Below are 15,955 nucleotides of genomic sequence, written 5' to 3'. Positions count from 1 at the left end.
AGATTTTTCTGCAGATATGGGCCAGAAGCTCTTTGCAAAAAGACCTGAGTGATTTTCAGAATAAAAAACAAACCCAAATCAGATGTAAAGAAAAAATTAAATTGCCTGGTACACCTGAATTTCCCACTGTGTGGCTGTCGTAGTCCAACTATCCTTCCTCTGCAGGTCCCAATTATATCACTTCTGTCTCCCTAACAGCTCCCCTCACTTAACACCTCTGACTCAGCCTCCATAGATTTTGTTAATGCCTTCGTTTCCAAGCCTCCTCCAGACCCCCAAGCAGGACTCACTACCATCTGGTCAATCTCCCCTTTATTGATGCCACTCTTCTCCATCCTGCCTAAAATCTCTGATTAGTTTTCATGATGCCTTCTCATTGTTCTTAATGGTTGACCTCACATACTTAAACTCATCCACGTTCAAAACCTCTACCCCTTCTGGTTTTGCACTTTCACTTGCAGCTTCTCATTCACAGGCATGTATTTTGATTCTAAATGAAATAAATATATAGTAATAATAAGACAGTCATATTATTGGATTCAAAATACTGGCAGTCCTTGAAAGCTGAAGGTCTTTATTTAACAAATGGAAATGACTGAAAACATACTTAAAGGAGTCTGCAGAAGAACCAAAAATGAAATAATTAAATTTTCATGTGAAATTTTCTTTTGTTAGTTCTGAGCAGTTGGATCCTGTTATTTTGCTGCAGTGAAATGTAAAGCTTTTAGGGAACTAAATGGAAAGCTGCCAAATCACAAAGCTTTCAACACTTTGATCATTTCTTTATGTTTGAACTCCATAAAAAGGCTACTGCTAGGTTTCAAAAGTATGTTTTTTTTCATCTAATTTCTGACAAGCTTAAAAGGAGTATCATCCAGCAAATCAAAGATGCAATGTTTAATTGCATCTGGGCCTTCGTATGGAAATATCCACTTTGGTTTTGCAAAAATCTTCAGCAGATTGTTGCAAAGTGGCAGCCTGACCAAAAATGTAATGCATTTTTTTCTACAAGAAGGAATTTATGATGCAAGCAGAGTGACACAGTTGAGTTGAAAATTAGGTGACCACTTTCCATTAGCAGCAAACTTTCAGAGGTAAGTTTGCTGCACAATAAGAACCTATGTCTGACTAAATATGAGTTTATACATAAATCATAATTATCAGCTACATCTTGGTCTTGAATTATACATTGAGTGATTATTTTGACTTATCTGACAGGATAAAAAAAATAAAGAAAAAAAAGCTGCACAAATTCAGGTGGAATGTTTAATCTGTTCATCCCTTTTCATCAACTAGGTTGTCATTCAAATCAGAAACAAACTATTGAGTAACATTTACCAGAAAATAAACATAGCAACTAACAAGACAGTAAAGATGAATAAAATGTAGGGATAACTTTAATGTTTGACATTTTCTACTGTAATTATTATTTTTTTTTTGTTCACACATTTATCTATACAGGGATATTTTTTTATTAAGTAATTAGATATATTAATAGATATGCAGAATAAAATTTTATAAAAATAGATAAAATACTAAAACAAATAAAATAATGGAAAAGTAAATTAAATAACATAGTAACCCCAGACGAAAAATGCAATGGAAAAAAAAAGAATTAAATAGTGGAAATAATTTATAATAATAAAACGATAAAATAAAATAAACTTGCTCATTAATTACAGGTTTGATTAACCATAAAAAAGCTCAACAAACCTCCTCACTGTCTCCCCCATCGGTGGGTGTCCAGGTGAGTCGATACAGCACCACATCAGAGGCGGGGTGTTGCCATGACACCCTGAAACCTTCTGAGGAGATATCGCTGCTTTTCAGATCCATCGGGTCTGGAACAGTCTCTACATAAGAAGAAGAAAAAATAAATAAAACAGACCATCAGTCTCTTTACATTTTAAAGGGTTCTGTTTTGTCCACCACAAAAATGAGCCTCCCTACTTGTGGTGAAGCTTTCGGTCACTGCTGGAGCTTCTCCTTCTTTGTAGACAGCAAAGACCCCAACTGTGTACTCCGTCAGGGAGGTCAGGTTTTTGAGCAAATAGCTCGTCACAGCACCAAGGTCCACCTGTGCAACACAATCCGCACATCTAATTTAATTTGAAAAGATCCACAGAGGTTGGTTTTGTTCTTCATTTGCCTGGAGCATCAGGTTAAAACCTCCTTGAGAGGTTGGGGTCAGCCGAACCAGCTCACCTCAGTAGTTTGGACTCCGCTGGTCTTGACGTACATGATACGGTAACCTCGCACCAACCTGGAAGGGGAATCCCAAGTTATGCGGACTGAGCTGTGGTCCACATCTTTGAAACGCAGGTTACTTGCTGGGATGAGTGGTACTAAACAGAAAAAAATAAACAAATAAGTCATCTGTGAATGGAAACTATTTTCTGATTTAAAATATTGCACGAGATGAGAGAACACCAAAAAGTTTAAGAAAAAGCTCAAACTAAAAATAAGAAAAGACTTGCTGTCAATCATCAAGCTAATTAAGATGTCAGGAACAAATGCATGAATACAATCATGGCAACTAACACAGAATGAGCTGCTGAGATCATGATTTTACATTCTCTGTTTCTCTCACACTCTCATGGGGTTTAGAGCAAGAGTTATTGGACTCCACTATTTTAATTATAAAGTGGACTAAACCTCATTACATCACTACCACTCCCTGAGGCTCTGCTCCAACTTCATCTCCTGCTTTAATTCTCCCTCTTTCTCTTGGAAGGTCTAAAAAAGAAAAAAATGTCGTGCCTGTTGTAGTTTTAAATTCAGCCTGGAAAACTGATTTAGTCTGATCCGTTGGAACTTTTCGGCTTCAAATTACTGATCTGTTTTCTAAAAAAAAAAATAATAAAAAAAAGAGGAGGAGGAGAAAAACCCTGATTGTTCTTTCCATTGCTTCACCTCAATTATACAGAGGGTCAGAGCAAAGACAAACCGGCAGAGAGATAGAGGAAAAATGAGGCAAGGGAGGAGATACTGCCACTGCTTTTACTACAAGTTGTGCCTCGGTCAGCAGGATTGAAAATTAGAAAAAGTGGAAAGATAGGAAAGTTTGCAAAGTTTCATAATTCTTGCTGGTTTGCAGATGCTTCCTTAAATGTCACTGCAGCTTACTTCTTCTTTGCAGAAGGAATAATTTTTATTTTTAAAGATGGATCATTTGTCTGTATTGGGAATTTTTGTACTTTCACAAAGTACAGATAAATCCAGTGTTCCTTCTTTAATCAGACACCAAATACTTTAGGAACTCAGATCGAAACCCAGACAGACCCAGAAGGGAGGTGCAGATAAGTCGAAATTTATGATGATCACCTCCTTTCTTTTAAGTAATTTTCTTTTCAACAAGTGGCATAAAATGTGTATTTTCCATAAGAGAAGTCAGTCATTACTTATTCACAACATCTGTATTGTGTGTCATCAGATTATGCGAAAATAAGTGCAACCTTCATGATATGTGGATAAGTGATAAAGATATTCATTTTGTGTTTATAGTTTGAATTCAGTATGCAGATCATGTCATAACGGAAACAAAACACAAAATGCTTCCCTCATATATTCACTACATCTAGCTTGAGATCTTATTTTGAAGCACTGCTCTGTTTACTCTCCGTTATACTGCATTTTTATCAAGGTCATTTGCATCTGCTTTTTACACAACAGTGATCATCAGAGTGCATTATGGCTTAACAATGGAGGAGATGACAGTCCCTCATTTTGTCAAGTCTGTTAGCAAAATGAGGGATGAGAGGCTTTGGGGAGATGCGGGATCTGAATGAAAAGAAGAAATAAGTGCAGATTAAACCTCCATCATGCATCGTCCGGCTGCATGATGAGGCTTAGCAGGTGACAAGAAATTTAGCTTTTGGATGATTCTGATGATACATCCCAGCAAGGGTGGAAAGGAACCACTTATGTTACTCATTCACATTACTACAATTAAGCATAATTTGTCTGTACTTTGTACTTGTATAAGTTTCTTACAAAACCCAAACTTTTAGCTGAATTTGTTTTATGTCAAATATATAGGTAGAAAAATCACCTAACTGTCTCCCCCAAAACCACCTACTGTATTACTCGGAGAAAAAAAAAAACATGGTTAAAGAGATAGCTGCATAGTAAATGTAGTTAATAGAGAACGCATGCATTGTGCCTGGAACAATATCTCATGAGAAGTCAACTGAGGAAGCTCTCAGTCCCTTTCCACTGGAAAAACACTCTACGTATGTAGTTGCTGGACTTGACATAAACATTCCCTAACTTAAAGCCACATGCCTCACTCCTTTATGGAGATGCAATAAAACACAAATTAGTAAGAATGGTAAAGATTTGGAGACAGTTAAACAGGAACAGACTCTAATCAAGGCTCAACATGGAGAGCCACATGCAGAAAATATCTGGGACAGAGACAGCTGGAAACAGATTTAAGGATGGGAGGTTGATAGTTTTCTTTAGTGGTGAAAAAAGAAGGAAGTGCCAGAAACGTGACTTGAACATGCCACAGTTGCACTAGTAACGCTAAACGAAAAAAGCCAAAGATGGTGGAAATCTAAAGTAAACATAATTACAACTGCTTATTCCACTGATTAGAAAATGTTCAAGTCGAGACTAAAACCTAATCAGGAAAATGTAACTGATGCAGTGTTTGGGTTAGAAATGTAACTTCCTCCAATCAAAGTCCTACAATTCAGATATTTATACAGATCTAAAAACAAGCTAAAATTAGTGAATTCAAGTGTTCTTCATGCATAAACGGAAGTCTCTTCAATAAGTGATTTGACTTCTTCCCAAATGAACAGCAGGCAGCTGCGAGGAAAGTATTAAAATGACTCGAGTAGAGCAAGGTGCACCAATGAGAATGAAAGCAAATTGAGATGAAGATGATGAAAAGCAGTAAGAAACCTTTTATTAAGTAAATTTCATACGGACTACCTGAAGTCTAATTCTTCTATCTTTTACACGATTTTACCTCGAAGTTTTGCAGAAAGACTCGTCCAAATTTCTTTACAGAAGCATCAAAGCCTCTCAAGCAAAGCTACAAAAGATGTTTTACATACGTCATCCCGAAGTGTGATCTTAATATTTAATAGGTTTTACTTTATTTGACATTTTCATTATTTTGATGTTTTTGCAGATTAAACTGCTAACATTGTATTGCCACAGCAATGTATTACTTATATTCTCATATTACTTGAATTTTTGCTGTTAAGTCACATTAGGAAACTCCTCAAGGCAGTTTGCTGCACTGGATTTTTTAGGGGTATCAAATTAAAGAGGCTGAATGCAAGTACTATATGTTCAAACACCAGTATAGTTAGTCTATCCTATTGAGTCTCAATTTATTGCATTGAAGTTGTGCCTTCAATGCAATAAATTGCATTGAAGGCAATTTATTGATTTTTTTTCTGTAAAAAAAAATGTACAGAAAAATAGTTGAGCTATTAAATGACAGAATTGTGGGAAAATGAGAATCACAGCTTATCTGAGGAATAAAATGTGAAAACACACTTAATAGTTTGCGTTAGCCAACAGAGAACGGACAGTAGAGAGGATCCTCAGAGATCTTTTGAAGCTTGAAAAACTGGCTGATAGAGACTTACATGTGGTCTGCTGACTGGTCATGGGATCACTGGCCTCCTCTCCGTACATGGCATAAACTGTCACTGTGTATTCAGTGGCTGGAGTTAATCCGTCCAGCTCCACCTCATTTACAGAATCACCCACTTTCACCTGTTCGCACACAGACACAGAGCAGAACGGTATGAACGACTCCATCCGAAAACTAATGCCGTGTTTTTCACTCCAACATCTTTTGACTCCATTTTAAATTGTTCATGTCATCTCTCTGTGATTCCATCGTATCCGTCCAATTGGCCCATACAATTCAAACAAGCATAGGGTCTAGCTGTGAACGAGATACATTTAATGAAATGATTTCAGATGCACAGCTCGGTCATAAAAGCTTCAGGAGACTCAAGGTAAAATGAGACAATGTGAGACTCAGTAAGAAGGTTGAGAACTGAAAACTTTTCAATGCAGCCACCCAGTCACATAATGAAGGCCTTCCAGCTTTTCAAAAAGATGCTTTCAAGGCTGCTGATTCAACACTGAGAGCCGTGAGCGACTAAATTATTATTTATTTTCAAAAGAAAATTGTTACAACAAAAATGAGTCTGTCAATTACAGACCAAAAACATTTGTTCAGCTGCCTTTTCGTCTACCACCTGCATACAGCTGCAAAAAGTAAATTAAGCTTAATATCCTTCAAAAAGATTTCATTTTAAACATGAATATGCGATGAAAACACTGTATATTTTTTTCATATTCCAAACAGAAAAAAACATAATGATCAAATTTGTCATTAATTAGCAGAAAGTGATGAAAAATTATTAAAAGGACGCTGAATTGCTTGCATTGTCCACATTTTTCTTTTAAGACTTTATGAAAAATGCTTGCACATTTAGCCTTTCTGTGAATCACTCAACAAATATTTAGTTTCTGAGAACTGCCTTACACCTGTGTTGCATGGAGTCAACAAACTTCTGGAAGCTGTGCAAGAGGTTGGTGAATGATTATTTGTTCAACCTACAAGATCAAATATGGCTGTGCACCTGTAGAGTGCGGTGAACACTGCCAGTACAAACTCCAATCACCTCGCATGTTTTGTATCTCATTAAAGTAGAAGAACACGGGGTACTCTGAAAATCTCCTTGTGAAACGTTTGGGTTTGAACACATGAAACAGAGAAAAGTGTGTAACTATCAGCTAGCATTGCCAGCAGAGATAGCTCCGAAATAAAATGGCAACTCTCGCCGACTTCCGACTTAAAACCAGGACGCTCTCATCCTGGATCCGATTCAATTCCCAGCAACACCTGTGCAACAACTTAAAAACACATAAATATTTGCCAGGAAGAATTATATTGATGCCAATACCAATTATTACTTTTTAACAAAACAGTATATACCTTATTTTAAACACTGATCTAACTCCAAAATTTAATTAGATATTCTAAAGACTTTTTCTGAATTATTCAGGAAATTTCAGAAAAAAAGCTGTTACATAGTTGATCAGAGATTCTTATATTGAGGAATTGCTCCATAGAAACAATTTTATTTCCCTGTTAAAGTAAGATATAATGGTTTTGAAGGAATCACAAGGTTGTAATTAGCATGTTGTAAACTTTGTTAAAGTTGCTTGGAAGCTGTAGTTCAGAAGTTTTTAAATGGGGTTCAAAGAATTATTTTAATATTGCTCTTCCCTGTAAATACCTTCTTTTGCTTTTTGGACTTGGTGATTATGTCAAACACCTAATGTGAAATGGGCCAAGACCAAAATGGACGTGAAAAAAGCTGCTATAATGACTTCAATTTCTCTATTTTGCTGCTACAAAAAAGTAGTAAACTCCTATGAGCACGCTTTCTCCAATTCCCCATTTTTGCTTCACTCTGAATTAAACCTCACTATCCCTCAGTCTCAAAAAACTGTCCTCAAATTAAATCCCAAATCCCAGAAAGGGACATGAGTGCAACTCGCATAAACTGAAATCGGACAAATTTTGGGTTATGACACCAAAACCTCGGAGCCAGACTCATCCTTGCTTCTGGAACGCATCCATTCTCACGCTTAACTCCTTCATGAATTGTTTTCATTGTCTTCCACCTGCAGGGGAAAGGAAAGGCAGGAATAATGAGGTCTAATGGGAAAGGGCGAGTACAACTGGCTGTGCCATTTCCACCTCTTATCCTCCTCTGTCATGTGTGACTCATTTTCCAGAACTGCAGAGAGAGGTCATGATTTTATCTTCCTTTTAAAATGATGCTCTGAAAGAATCAAAATCAGCCAGTGATTGCAGAGTGATTACAATTGCAGTCTTTCTGCTTTATTTTCTAACAGTTGAAGGAATAAAAATGGCATGAGAATTTGCTATGCTATTTCACACAATGCACAGAAAAAAATGAGAACAACAATTTCCTCTTCCAGTGGCTTATTTCTATGTTGCCATTTTAGAAATGTGAACCTCAATATCTTGGATGAAATTGACTTTTTTTTTGTTTTTTACAGAAAATAAAGACAAAATATAGAATATTGCTTTTTATTGTTGGAGGTAATGTCATTGTATTTTCTATGTTTGTTTTGTATAAATTGTCCCTTTTCCTTTTGTTCACTCTTCCATCAAGTTTTATTTTTTTCTTAAAATACAGTTTATCTTTCTTTTATTTTCATCTCTCTGTATGAAGACATGTGATCACTATTGAGTTAGCTGATTGGTGGAGGGTTGATTGCTCAACCAGCAGCTGCATGATCTGCCTAACATATATAGACCACATTAAAATCATTTCTTCACTTTGACAATAAAGTCTCGTCCAGGTTTTCACAAACTGTGCAATAGGTGAACATTACTCGATCCTAAAAAAGACATTTTAGACATTTTTCTTTAACGGACCTGAAAAATGCAGCAGTTTTTAAGCAACAGGTAAATGAGACTATAAAAAGTGTAGGAACTGCTCTAGGAAATGTGTTACTTCCATTACTTGTGCTTTATAAATTTTCTCGTTTTCACATTTAGTGGACCTGCTGTTTACCTCCTTCTCATCTGCAGCTTCTTGCTCAGTCAGCGGGGCGTACAGGATCATGTACTCCGAAGCCCCCGCGGCGATCTTCCAGCGGACCCTCATGGTGCTGTGAGTTACATCAAACAACTCGAGGTTGTTCACTGTGGGCAGTGCCACTGCAAGACAAAGCCACATATCACACTGATAAGTTGACCACTTTAAAAAATAACCCACTTTTATAAATGTACAGTCAAAATGTTGATCAAAGATAGAAACTTTATTCAACCCTTTGGGATTTAACATAAATCCCAAAGGGTTGAATGTTGTTTTTTTATTGCTGGAGGTTAGAAGCCAAATCAGATTTAATGACACATTAAAAAACAATATCGACCCCTCATGGCAATATCCAAACGCCGTTAACTGTAGAGACAGCTCAACCTGTTACTTAATTTTCTTTTTTGACCAGCAGGGAGGAATTTCTCATTTTAATAATTGAGCAGCTATTACGCAGTACAGGTTGCTCTGGTGTGTCAGGATGACGCCTCATGCAACAGTTTTAGAATTAGACCTAAACAAAACTATCTATTGATTAGTAGGATAAGTCCTATGCATAATGGAACTCCTACATTGCATTTATGGCTCACTTTTAATGTTTATTGGTTTTGCATAAGACATATGACAAATTTCATTGTGATGATTAGTTTATGTTTAGTTTCTGCAAAGCTAAGTTTAATAATATTGTTACCCAATTTCCTTTCAGTTCCCATAGCAAATGCAGGGGCTTGTTACCAGTATGGATGAATACAAAGCTTTCAAAAGGTTTCAAAACCATTACATTACATTTCTCTGTAATATCAGTTCTATTTTTTAAAGTCATTTCTATGAGGTGCCAGAGAAAGTGCTGAAGAAATCAGAGTTTTCTCAGGAAGCACGGAGAATAGTAATACATTCCTGTGAGCTGCTTGTTAGTTTGCTGAAAACAGTTCATGTATTTAATCATTCTTCACTAAAACATGGTCAGTGATGCTAACAGATAGCCCAAATAATTAGCATTTAACATGGGTTTGTAAATCTTGTTTCTTCATAGCAAATAGAATGAGAAAAGGGTGTCAAATTTGTGCAATAAGAACATTGATAGACCATTTCTGCAGGTGTCTAATAATCTTATTCTACATAACATTAAAAATAATAAAGTGCAGGACATTGTTTTATATAAAAAGGAACAAATGTTGCTTTTTTAACTGCTGGGTTTTAAACCAAAAATACAAATTCCCCTGAATACATCAATTAAGTTTTAACAGGCAAGTTGTTTTCATAAGGATATTTAAAAAACAACTCCAATCACTTCAAGAATAATATATATATATATATATGCAAGTCTGAAAATTAAGAGCTGTTTTTTTTTAAGGAGGTGAAAAATAAGCTATTTTCTTCTTAAGCAACCTGATGTAAGCACAGTGCAGTTAAAAGCCTTAAAATTGTTGTTTTTTATAGGTTGTAACCACAGATGCTTACATGTGGTGGCACTTCCTCTCAGGGCCTCGCTGGCGGAGCTTCGGTAGACGGCAAAAACGGCCACCTGGTACTCTGTGAGGGAGTTCAGGTGCGTCAGCTCCACGCTGTTCTCCGTCCCCAAAACCACCTGAAAGACAGCCTTAAAATCAGGATCTGGATCTCCGAAGACAGCTTTACAACCACTAAACAAACAGGAAAAAAGTTTCAGATTAAGTTTATTTATGGCCATGGCTCCTTTTACCGGTCTGTTTTGTCACAGTCTCAGTTGTTTTAGGCTTTTTAATTCTTATAAATATGGGCAAGTTTAGGTTGGCAGCTTTTACCACTAATTAGCCTTACTTGAATGCCAATGTCTTATTCTTCACATTTTTGAGTGACCATGACAAATACACCTTTATATGAGGTCATGTTTATAGACTGGGAAAACAGGAAGTCTTGGATTATAAAATAAAACAATTAAAAAATGAATGTTTATACTCCTAAAAATACTACAGTGACACATCTTTAATAGGAACTCTTAGGAGTGCTAGTCAATGTGTCAAAAAGGATTTTATGAACACATTATTATTCCTAAAATGTGATTTCTTTAACCAAATTAATGGTGAGTTATTCACCTGCAATGAATAATAATTTAGTTTGAGGCTTTTTACATATTTTTATTAAGAGTGCTAATAAGCAAGGAGCTCTTAAAAAAGCTGGAATTAGCAAGTCAGTCCAGGTTTCTTCTGATGTCCAAAAACATTATGAGGTAAAAATAAAGTCAAAGTCTGAGCCAAAAAGCTAAAAAAAAAGATTACCAAGTACTCGTATAATAATTGTAGAAATTAACAGTTGAAAATAAAAAGGGAGGAAACATTTCAACCAATTTTCTTCTCACAAAATAGTTTTAGCTAAAATTTCATTCTGGTTTTTCACTTCCTTTAGTTGTCAAATAAATAACTTGTCAGAATTTCGAGCTTGCAAACACACCACTTGTCACTGCAGTTTTTGTTTCCTTCAGATGAGGTGTGATGAAATCAGACAGCAATTAAGAAATAGAAAAAAATCTGAGAGAATCAAGTTTCAAAGCAAATTTAATTAAATTTACTTTGACTATGTGACAGAAAATCTCCGCACATAAAGCAACCAGGTAAAAGATTTAAGTGTGCATTGAATAAAACCCCAAACAAGCCTTGGAGGAACTGAACATGTCCAGTTTATGACCTTATTTGTTTAGCATATTAATGTTTTCAATATTCCCATCACTGTAGCAGCTGAAACACAAAGGTGGATACAATCTTGTTTACCTCAGTATAAAGAGGCATTTGGTTTTATGATTCCCTAATGGCAAATTTCACAGAACAGTCCCCATTTACTATGCAGATCACTCCAAGAACTGAAATTGTTGAGGTGACCCTGAAAGGATTAGCAGAGCGGCTTTAATTAAAAATGCCGTCATTAAATCAGCACTTAGGCGTTTTATTTGCCTTGTGCTGGGAAATCCCCTGCAAACTAATATCAATTAAGGTGCCTAAAGAAAACACTCCAAGTCTTGGGACTTGATACCTAGGGCTGAGTGAACATGGGAGATGTGATAAAAATGATCTCGGTCAAATCATAAATATTTACTGTAGTCAGGTTCCCTTCACAACAAAGACAGGACATTTGACAGTCAGATCACTGGAGGCCTTTGTCAGCGCTTGGAGAAGTCTTTAGAAACAATCTGAGATGCTTCCCATCATGCATGATCGATTGCTAGAATTACCCAACCGTTTCAAAAATTCATAAAACTTCAGTAGGGAGGTTGTGGTGGTTTATCATCATGGTGGCAATATATCATGGTCCTGGGTGAGGCATTGAGTAGCAGTGACAGGTTATTCATGAAATGCGACCCAGGTGCTCCAACATAAATTTGTCATCAGAGAATTTGAAACAGCACAGACCATGAGGTAGTAGTCTCAGACCAAAACAACAACCCTATCACTTGGAGTGCTGATAGCTGATAGCATTCCAAGTGAGTTATGGTAAAGTTCTTATTTGTGCAGAAGGTTCCACAATTTATATTTAAATAAATGCCCAAAAAAAGTGTCATGATACAGCAACCTCCTGTGTGGAGGCATTGTTATGCACTTGACTTTGTGTCCAATAAAAGTGCCAGATGGGGAGAAGACCGCACAAGACTGAGGAAAGTTTGATTTTGCAAAAAATTTAGACTCAAATTTTTTCTTACTCCATCAAAGAAAAGTCATTTCACAGAACGTCACTTGACTGCATTGAGTAAAACGTAAAGTGTGAAGCAAACTGCTTTTTAAAAGTGTAATGTTTGAGCATGCAAATACATTTTTCACAGTTTTATTTTCCATGTCCAAACTGTTTGGACATGGAAACCTCATTAAAAGTTCATAACGACATGGATGAGTGATTTTGGTGTAGAAGAGCCAGAATGGTCTGCAGAGACCCTTGACCTCAACATTATAAAAACACCTTTGGGATGAAATCAGGCAGAGTGCCACCATGCCATTTTCTCCAACATCAGTGACTGACCTCATAACTGCTATGTGATATTAGTTTGTCTGTATATGTGTGTCAAGGCAAGTGACCTATTGTTTATGGCAATATAGTTTAAATTTCACAAATAGTTATTGCAAAGTGCAGTAGAGTGATGACTGTTTTTGTCACTTGAAATAAATATTTTGTTGAAGCATTTGGACAGCCCTGGAGTTCGTGGACACTGAGAGGTAGTCCTAATCTGGTGTGAAGGAGATATCACTTGCAGAGTTTGGAATCAAACTGAGTGTACTTGTTCAGGGTGGTATAACATTTCAAGTGATTTTCTTTTTCTTGCCTTTGTGGATTATAATGTTTCTGGCCTTGGATCACAGATTAAGAGTTAAAATTAAGACAGAAATTTAATCAGTTGCATGATGACACCCTCTGATTATTCAGATGGATTAATATAAACATAAATTATACCCGAGTTCAGGACATGATTATGGAATAATTAAAAAGCTATTTAGGATTTTGGACCAACCAGGACAACCCTGATGTAACTCAGTGTAAGAAATGTCATAAAAATAGCTGCAATTTCGTGAATATATAAAATATATATATATACACATACAAAATTTTAATAAAAATACAGTAGAAACCAGATACTTTTTCTTCTGGTTGTCCTCCACTGGCTGGATAGTACACCACTCGATATTTCTCCACTTGGCCCGGCGCGTGCGTCCATGTAACCCGAAAACTACGAGCTGTAATCTCTGATGTCACCAGGTTACGAGGGGGTGCAATGGAGGTGACGGGTGGAGCTGGCTCTCCTCCTCCTCCTGCAAAGCATAAAGACCAAATTAGAAGTGACACATCCAGTGTTCAATTTCTATAAATGATATTAACAGAAATGTGAGAAAAAAAAAAAAGTAACCAATGTGCATTAGGATTTATTAACCGACTTGAACCTTTTATTTTTTTGTCAAGCTGTTCCACACGGTCACAGACTGTCTTGGTGAGACCTTCCACGATGTCACTCATCACACTGAAGTCTGCCACGTTGTAGACGTGAGTCTCCTCGGGAGGAGACGCAATGGCCTTCAGCTCGTTTTCATCTGCGTTTTTCACACCTGAAAGGAGAGGAGAGGCAGAAATAGAGAGAGGAAAATTTAGACTGTGAGGCAAAAAAAAAAAACATGAAAGGTGCTGAGGAGAGGTTTCTGATGATGCAACAAGGAGAGGGAAAGAGAGAGGCTTTCATTTTACACACTGGATAAAAAAAATAATTATCAGAAATGTTTGCATAACATGCAACAAATTTTGTCTAATTTCTACAACAGGTGAAAGTCTGAATTTCAAAACTTGTAATTTAAGAAAAAAAAATAAGTGAGCCTGTTGCATGAATTGCTTATCTACCTTGCATTTTAATGTTCAAACAAGGTGGCTTTAAAATAATATTTGATGTTTTGTATCCCAGGTAGGATACTCATGTACACTATATGTAGTCATACTAGATAAATCAGCATCCACATTCTGATGGTGCTCATTTGTCAGAATAACGGTACCTTTTAAAAATAACAACCTGTCCCCAGGCGATAAACATACTTTTCATTAAGCCAACATGTATGTGTTATTTATTTATTTTTTCTTGTCATTGGCGTGATGTAAGATCTAACCTCCAATATTAAGCTTTTAATTAAATATATTTTTTAAAAGGAGAGGCTTGAAAACATAAGTCTGTAATTAATCTACATAAACTATTTAACTTAACAAATGTAGTTAATAAAAATTTGTTTTAAATATTCCAATGTATTGAATACGACTGGTGACAAAAGGTTCAGTTGCGTAGAGTCAATGCATATGTTGCAGAATGCTTTGCATATATATAAAACAGTAATTCAACAAATATTCTCAGGCTACACTATGCAGACACTCTGTCTGCACTGTTGCTGAAGTGTTTCCAGTGGCAGGTGTTCCAATCCTTTTATTGGGCGAACGGTTATTCCACTGCTCAGGGCACTCAGAAACTATACAGAAAACTAAACATGTTTACTAGATATGACAAAGAAAAGACATGAGTTAATACAGAGGGGACATACCAATAGCAAACAGTTCTATCCCAGCATCCTTCAGGCTTTGGGCAGGAGGAATCACATCGTCTTGGGATTTCCCATCAGTGATGAGGATTCCTATTTTTGGCACACCAGGCCGGGACCCAGATTCTACTTTGAAGCTGTTTTCCAGTATAAAGGTGAGAGCCAGACCTGGATTGTTGAGAACAGTACAATGTCAGTAAATAAAAAAAAAGATAAACAAAGTAGAAGTTGCAAGTAATAACATATTAAAATTATCTATCTAAATACATTCAGGCGTATGAGTCTTGGAAAGCAAAAGACTAATAGTTGAATACAAGCCAAGTCATTGTTAGTTTCTACTGTCAGATAGCTAGAGAATAAAAAAAGTGTTTAACATAAAGGGAGAGAAGGCCATCATAAGTCTCAAGTGAAGAGCTAAGAGAGGTTCTCTTCAGTCATAACATCAGGAAATGACACTGCATAGCAAGTTTAAAAATGTAAAGAACAGGGCTGCAGAAAGGTAGCTCAAGAGCTCCGCACAAAACAACAGATAAGTATCAAAGGCAATATTAAAAATAAATAAAAACAAGCAAAGGTTAGAAACTTGCTACATTACTCCCACAAAAAACATGAATAAATAAAAGAAAAATAGATGTAAATTTGTAAAATGCCTCAAAAACATGAAGACATGTAATAAATATTATATCTAATTAGGCAAGCAGACTTAGACAAGTTGGAAAATTGGAAAGAGAAATGAAAAACAGTTTCAGAATTACAAATGTCTATTTTCTTAGTTTCAAAGTAGCCAGTAAATTTAAAAGAATGATAGTAACACTCCAGCAAAAAAAAAAACAAAACAAAAAAAAAACTGATTTCACATATACTAATGAATATAAATTATTTTTGTGTGAATGTTACTAAACATCAAGTCTGCTTATTTTCAGTTTGTTTTTGTGAGGAAACAAACTGAAATGTTTGTTATTTCATTGTATCTTTTACAATGAAATAACATAAAACTCGTGTCTTACCATATTAGAAAATACATTTTTTTTACATGTGCACATGAAATTGAAGCACAGTTATCACAATAACAGGTTCCATGCTTTACACAATAATATATTTGGCCTTTGGGCAGACTTTCATTGCCCTTTATGTCCACAGAGATTTCACCGATCACTCTACTAAAAGTCAGAGATAGTGGAGGGAATTAATAGAAAGCAAAATGTGGGTTATTCACAATCAACACTGCAAAATGTAATCAGAATATTGTAGTGTCATGTGGTACTGTTTTCATGCAGTTGTACTAGCATTGAAAAAACACTGCACTGAGTA

General features: G+C 36.0%; 1 protein-coding gene across 1 annotated transcript in view; it reads right to left on the bottom strand.

Moving 5' to 3' along the window:
* Positions 1 to 1,704: 1,704 nt before the first annotated feature.
* Positions 1,705 to 15,955, bottom strand: part of LOC103149766 (collagen alpha-1(XIV) chain-like) — a 60,538-nt gene continuing 46,287 nt past the window's right edge. Inside the window, exons 8-16 of the mRNA XM_007569073.2 lie at positions 14,648 to 14,812; positions 13,517 to 13,678; positions 13,215 to 13,387; positions 10,080 to 10,206; positions 8,595 to 8,740; positions 5,610 to 5,739; positions 2,206 to 2,345; positions 1,951 to 2,077; positions 1,705 to 1,853 (exon numbers count right to left, since the gene is read on the bottom strand). Coding sequence (XP_007569135.1) covers positions 1,705 to 1,853; positions 1,951 to 2,077; positions 2,206 to 2,345; positions 5,610 to 5,739; positions 8,595 to 8,740; positions 10,080 to 10,206; positions 13,215 to 13,387; positions 13,517 to 13,678; positions 14,648 to 14,812 — 1,319 coding nt within the window. The remainder of the gene's footprint in view (positions 1,854 to 1,950; positions 2,078 to 2,205; positions 2,346 to 5,609; positions 5,740 to 8,594; positions 8,741 to 10,079; positions 10,207 to 13,214; positions 13,388 to 13,516; positions 13,679 to 14,647; positions 14,813 to 15,955) is intronic.

Source organism: Poecilia formosa, unplaced genomic scaffold, assembly GCF_000485575.1.
Source record: "Poecilia formosa unplaced genomic scaffold, Poecilia_formosa-5.1.2 Scaffold235, whole genome shotgun sequence".
Lineage (NCBI taxonomy): Eukaryota > Metazoa > Chordata > Actinopteri > Cyprinodontiformes > Poeciliidae > Poecilia > Poecilia formosa.
This window is presented reverse-complemented; position numbering and strand designations above follow the sequence as displayed.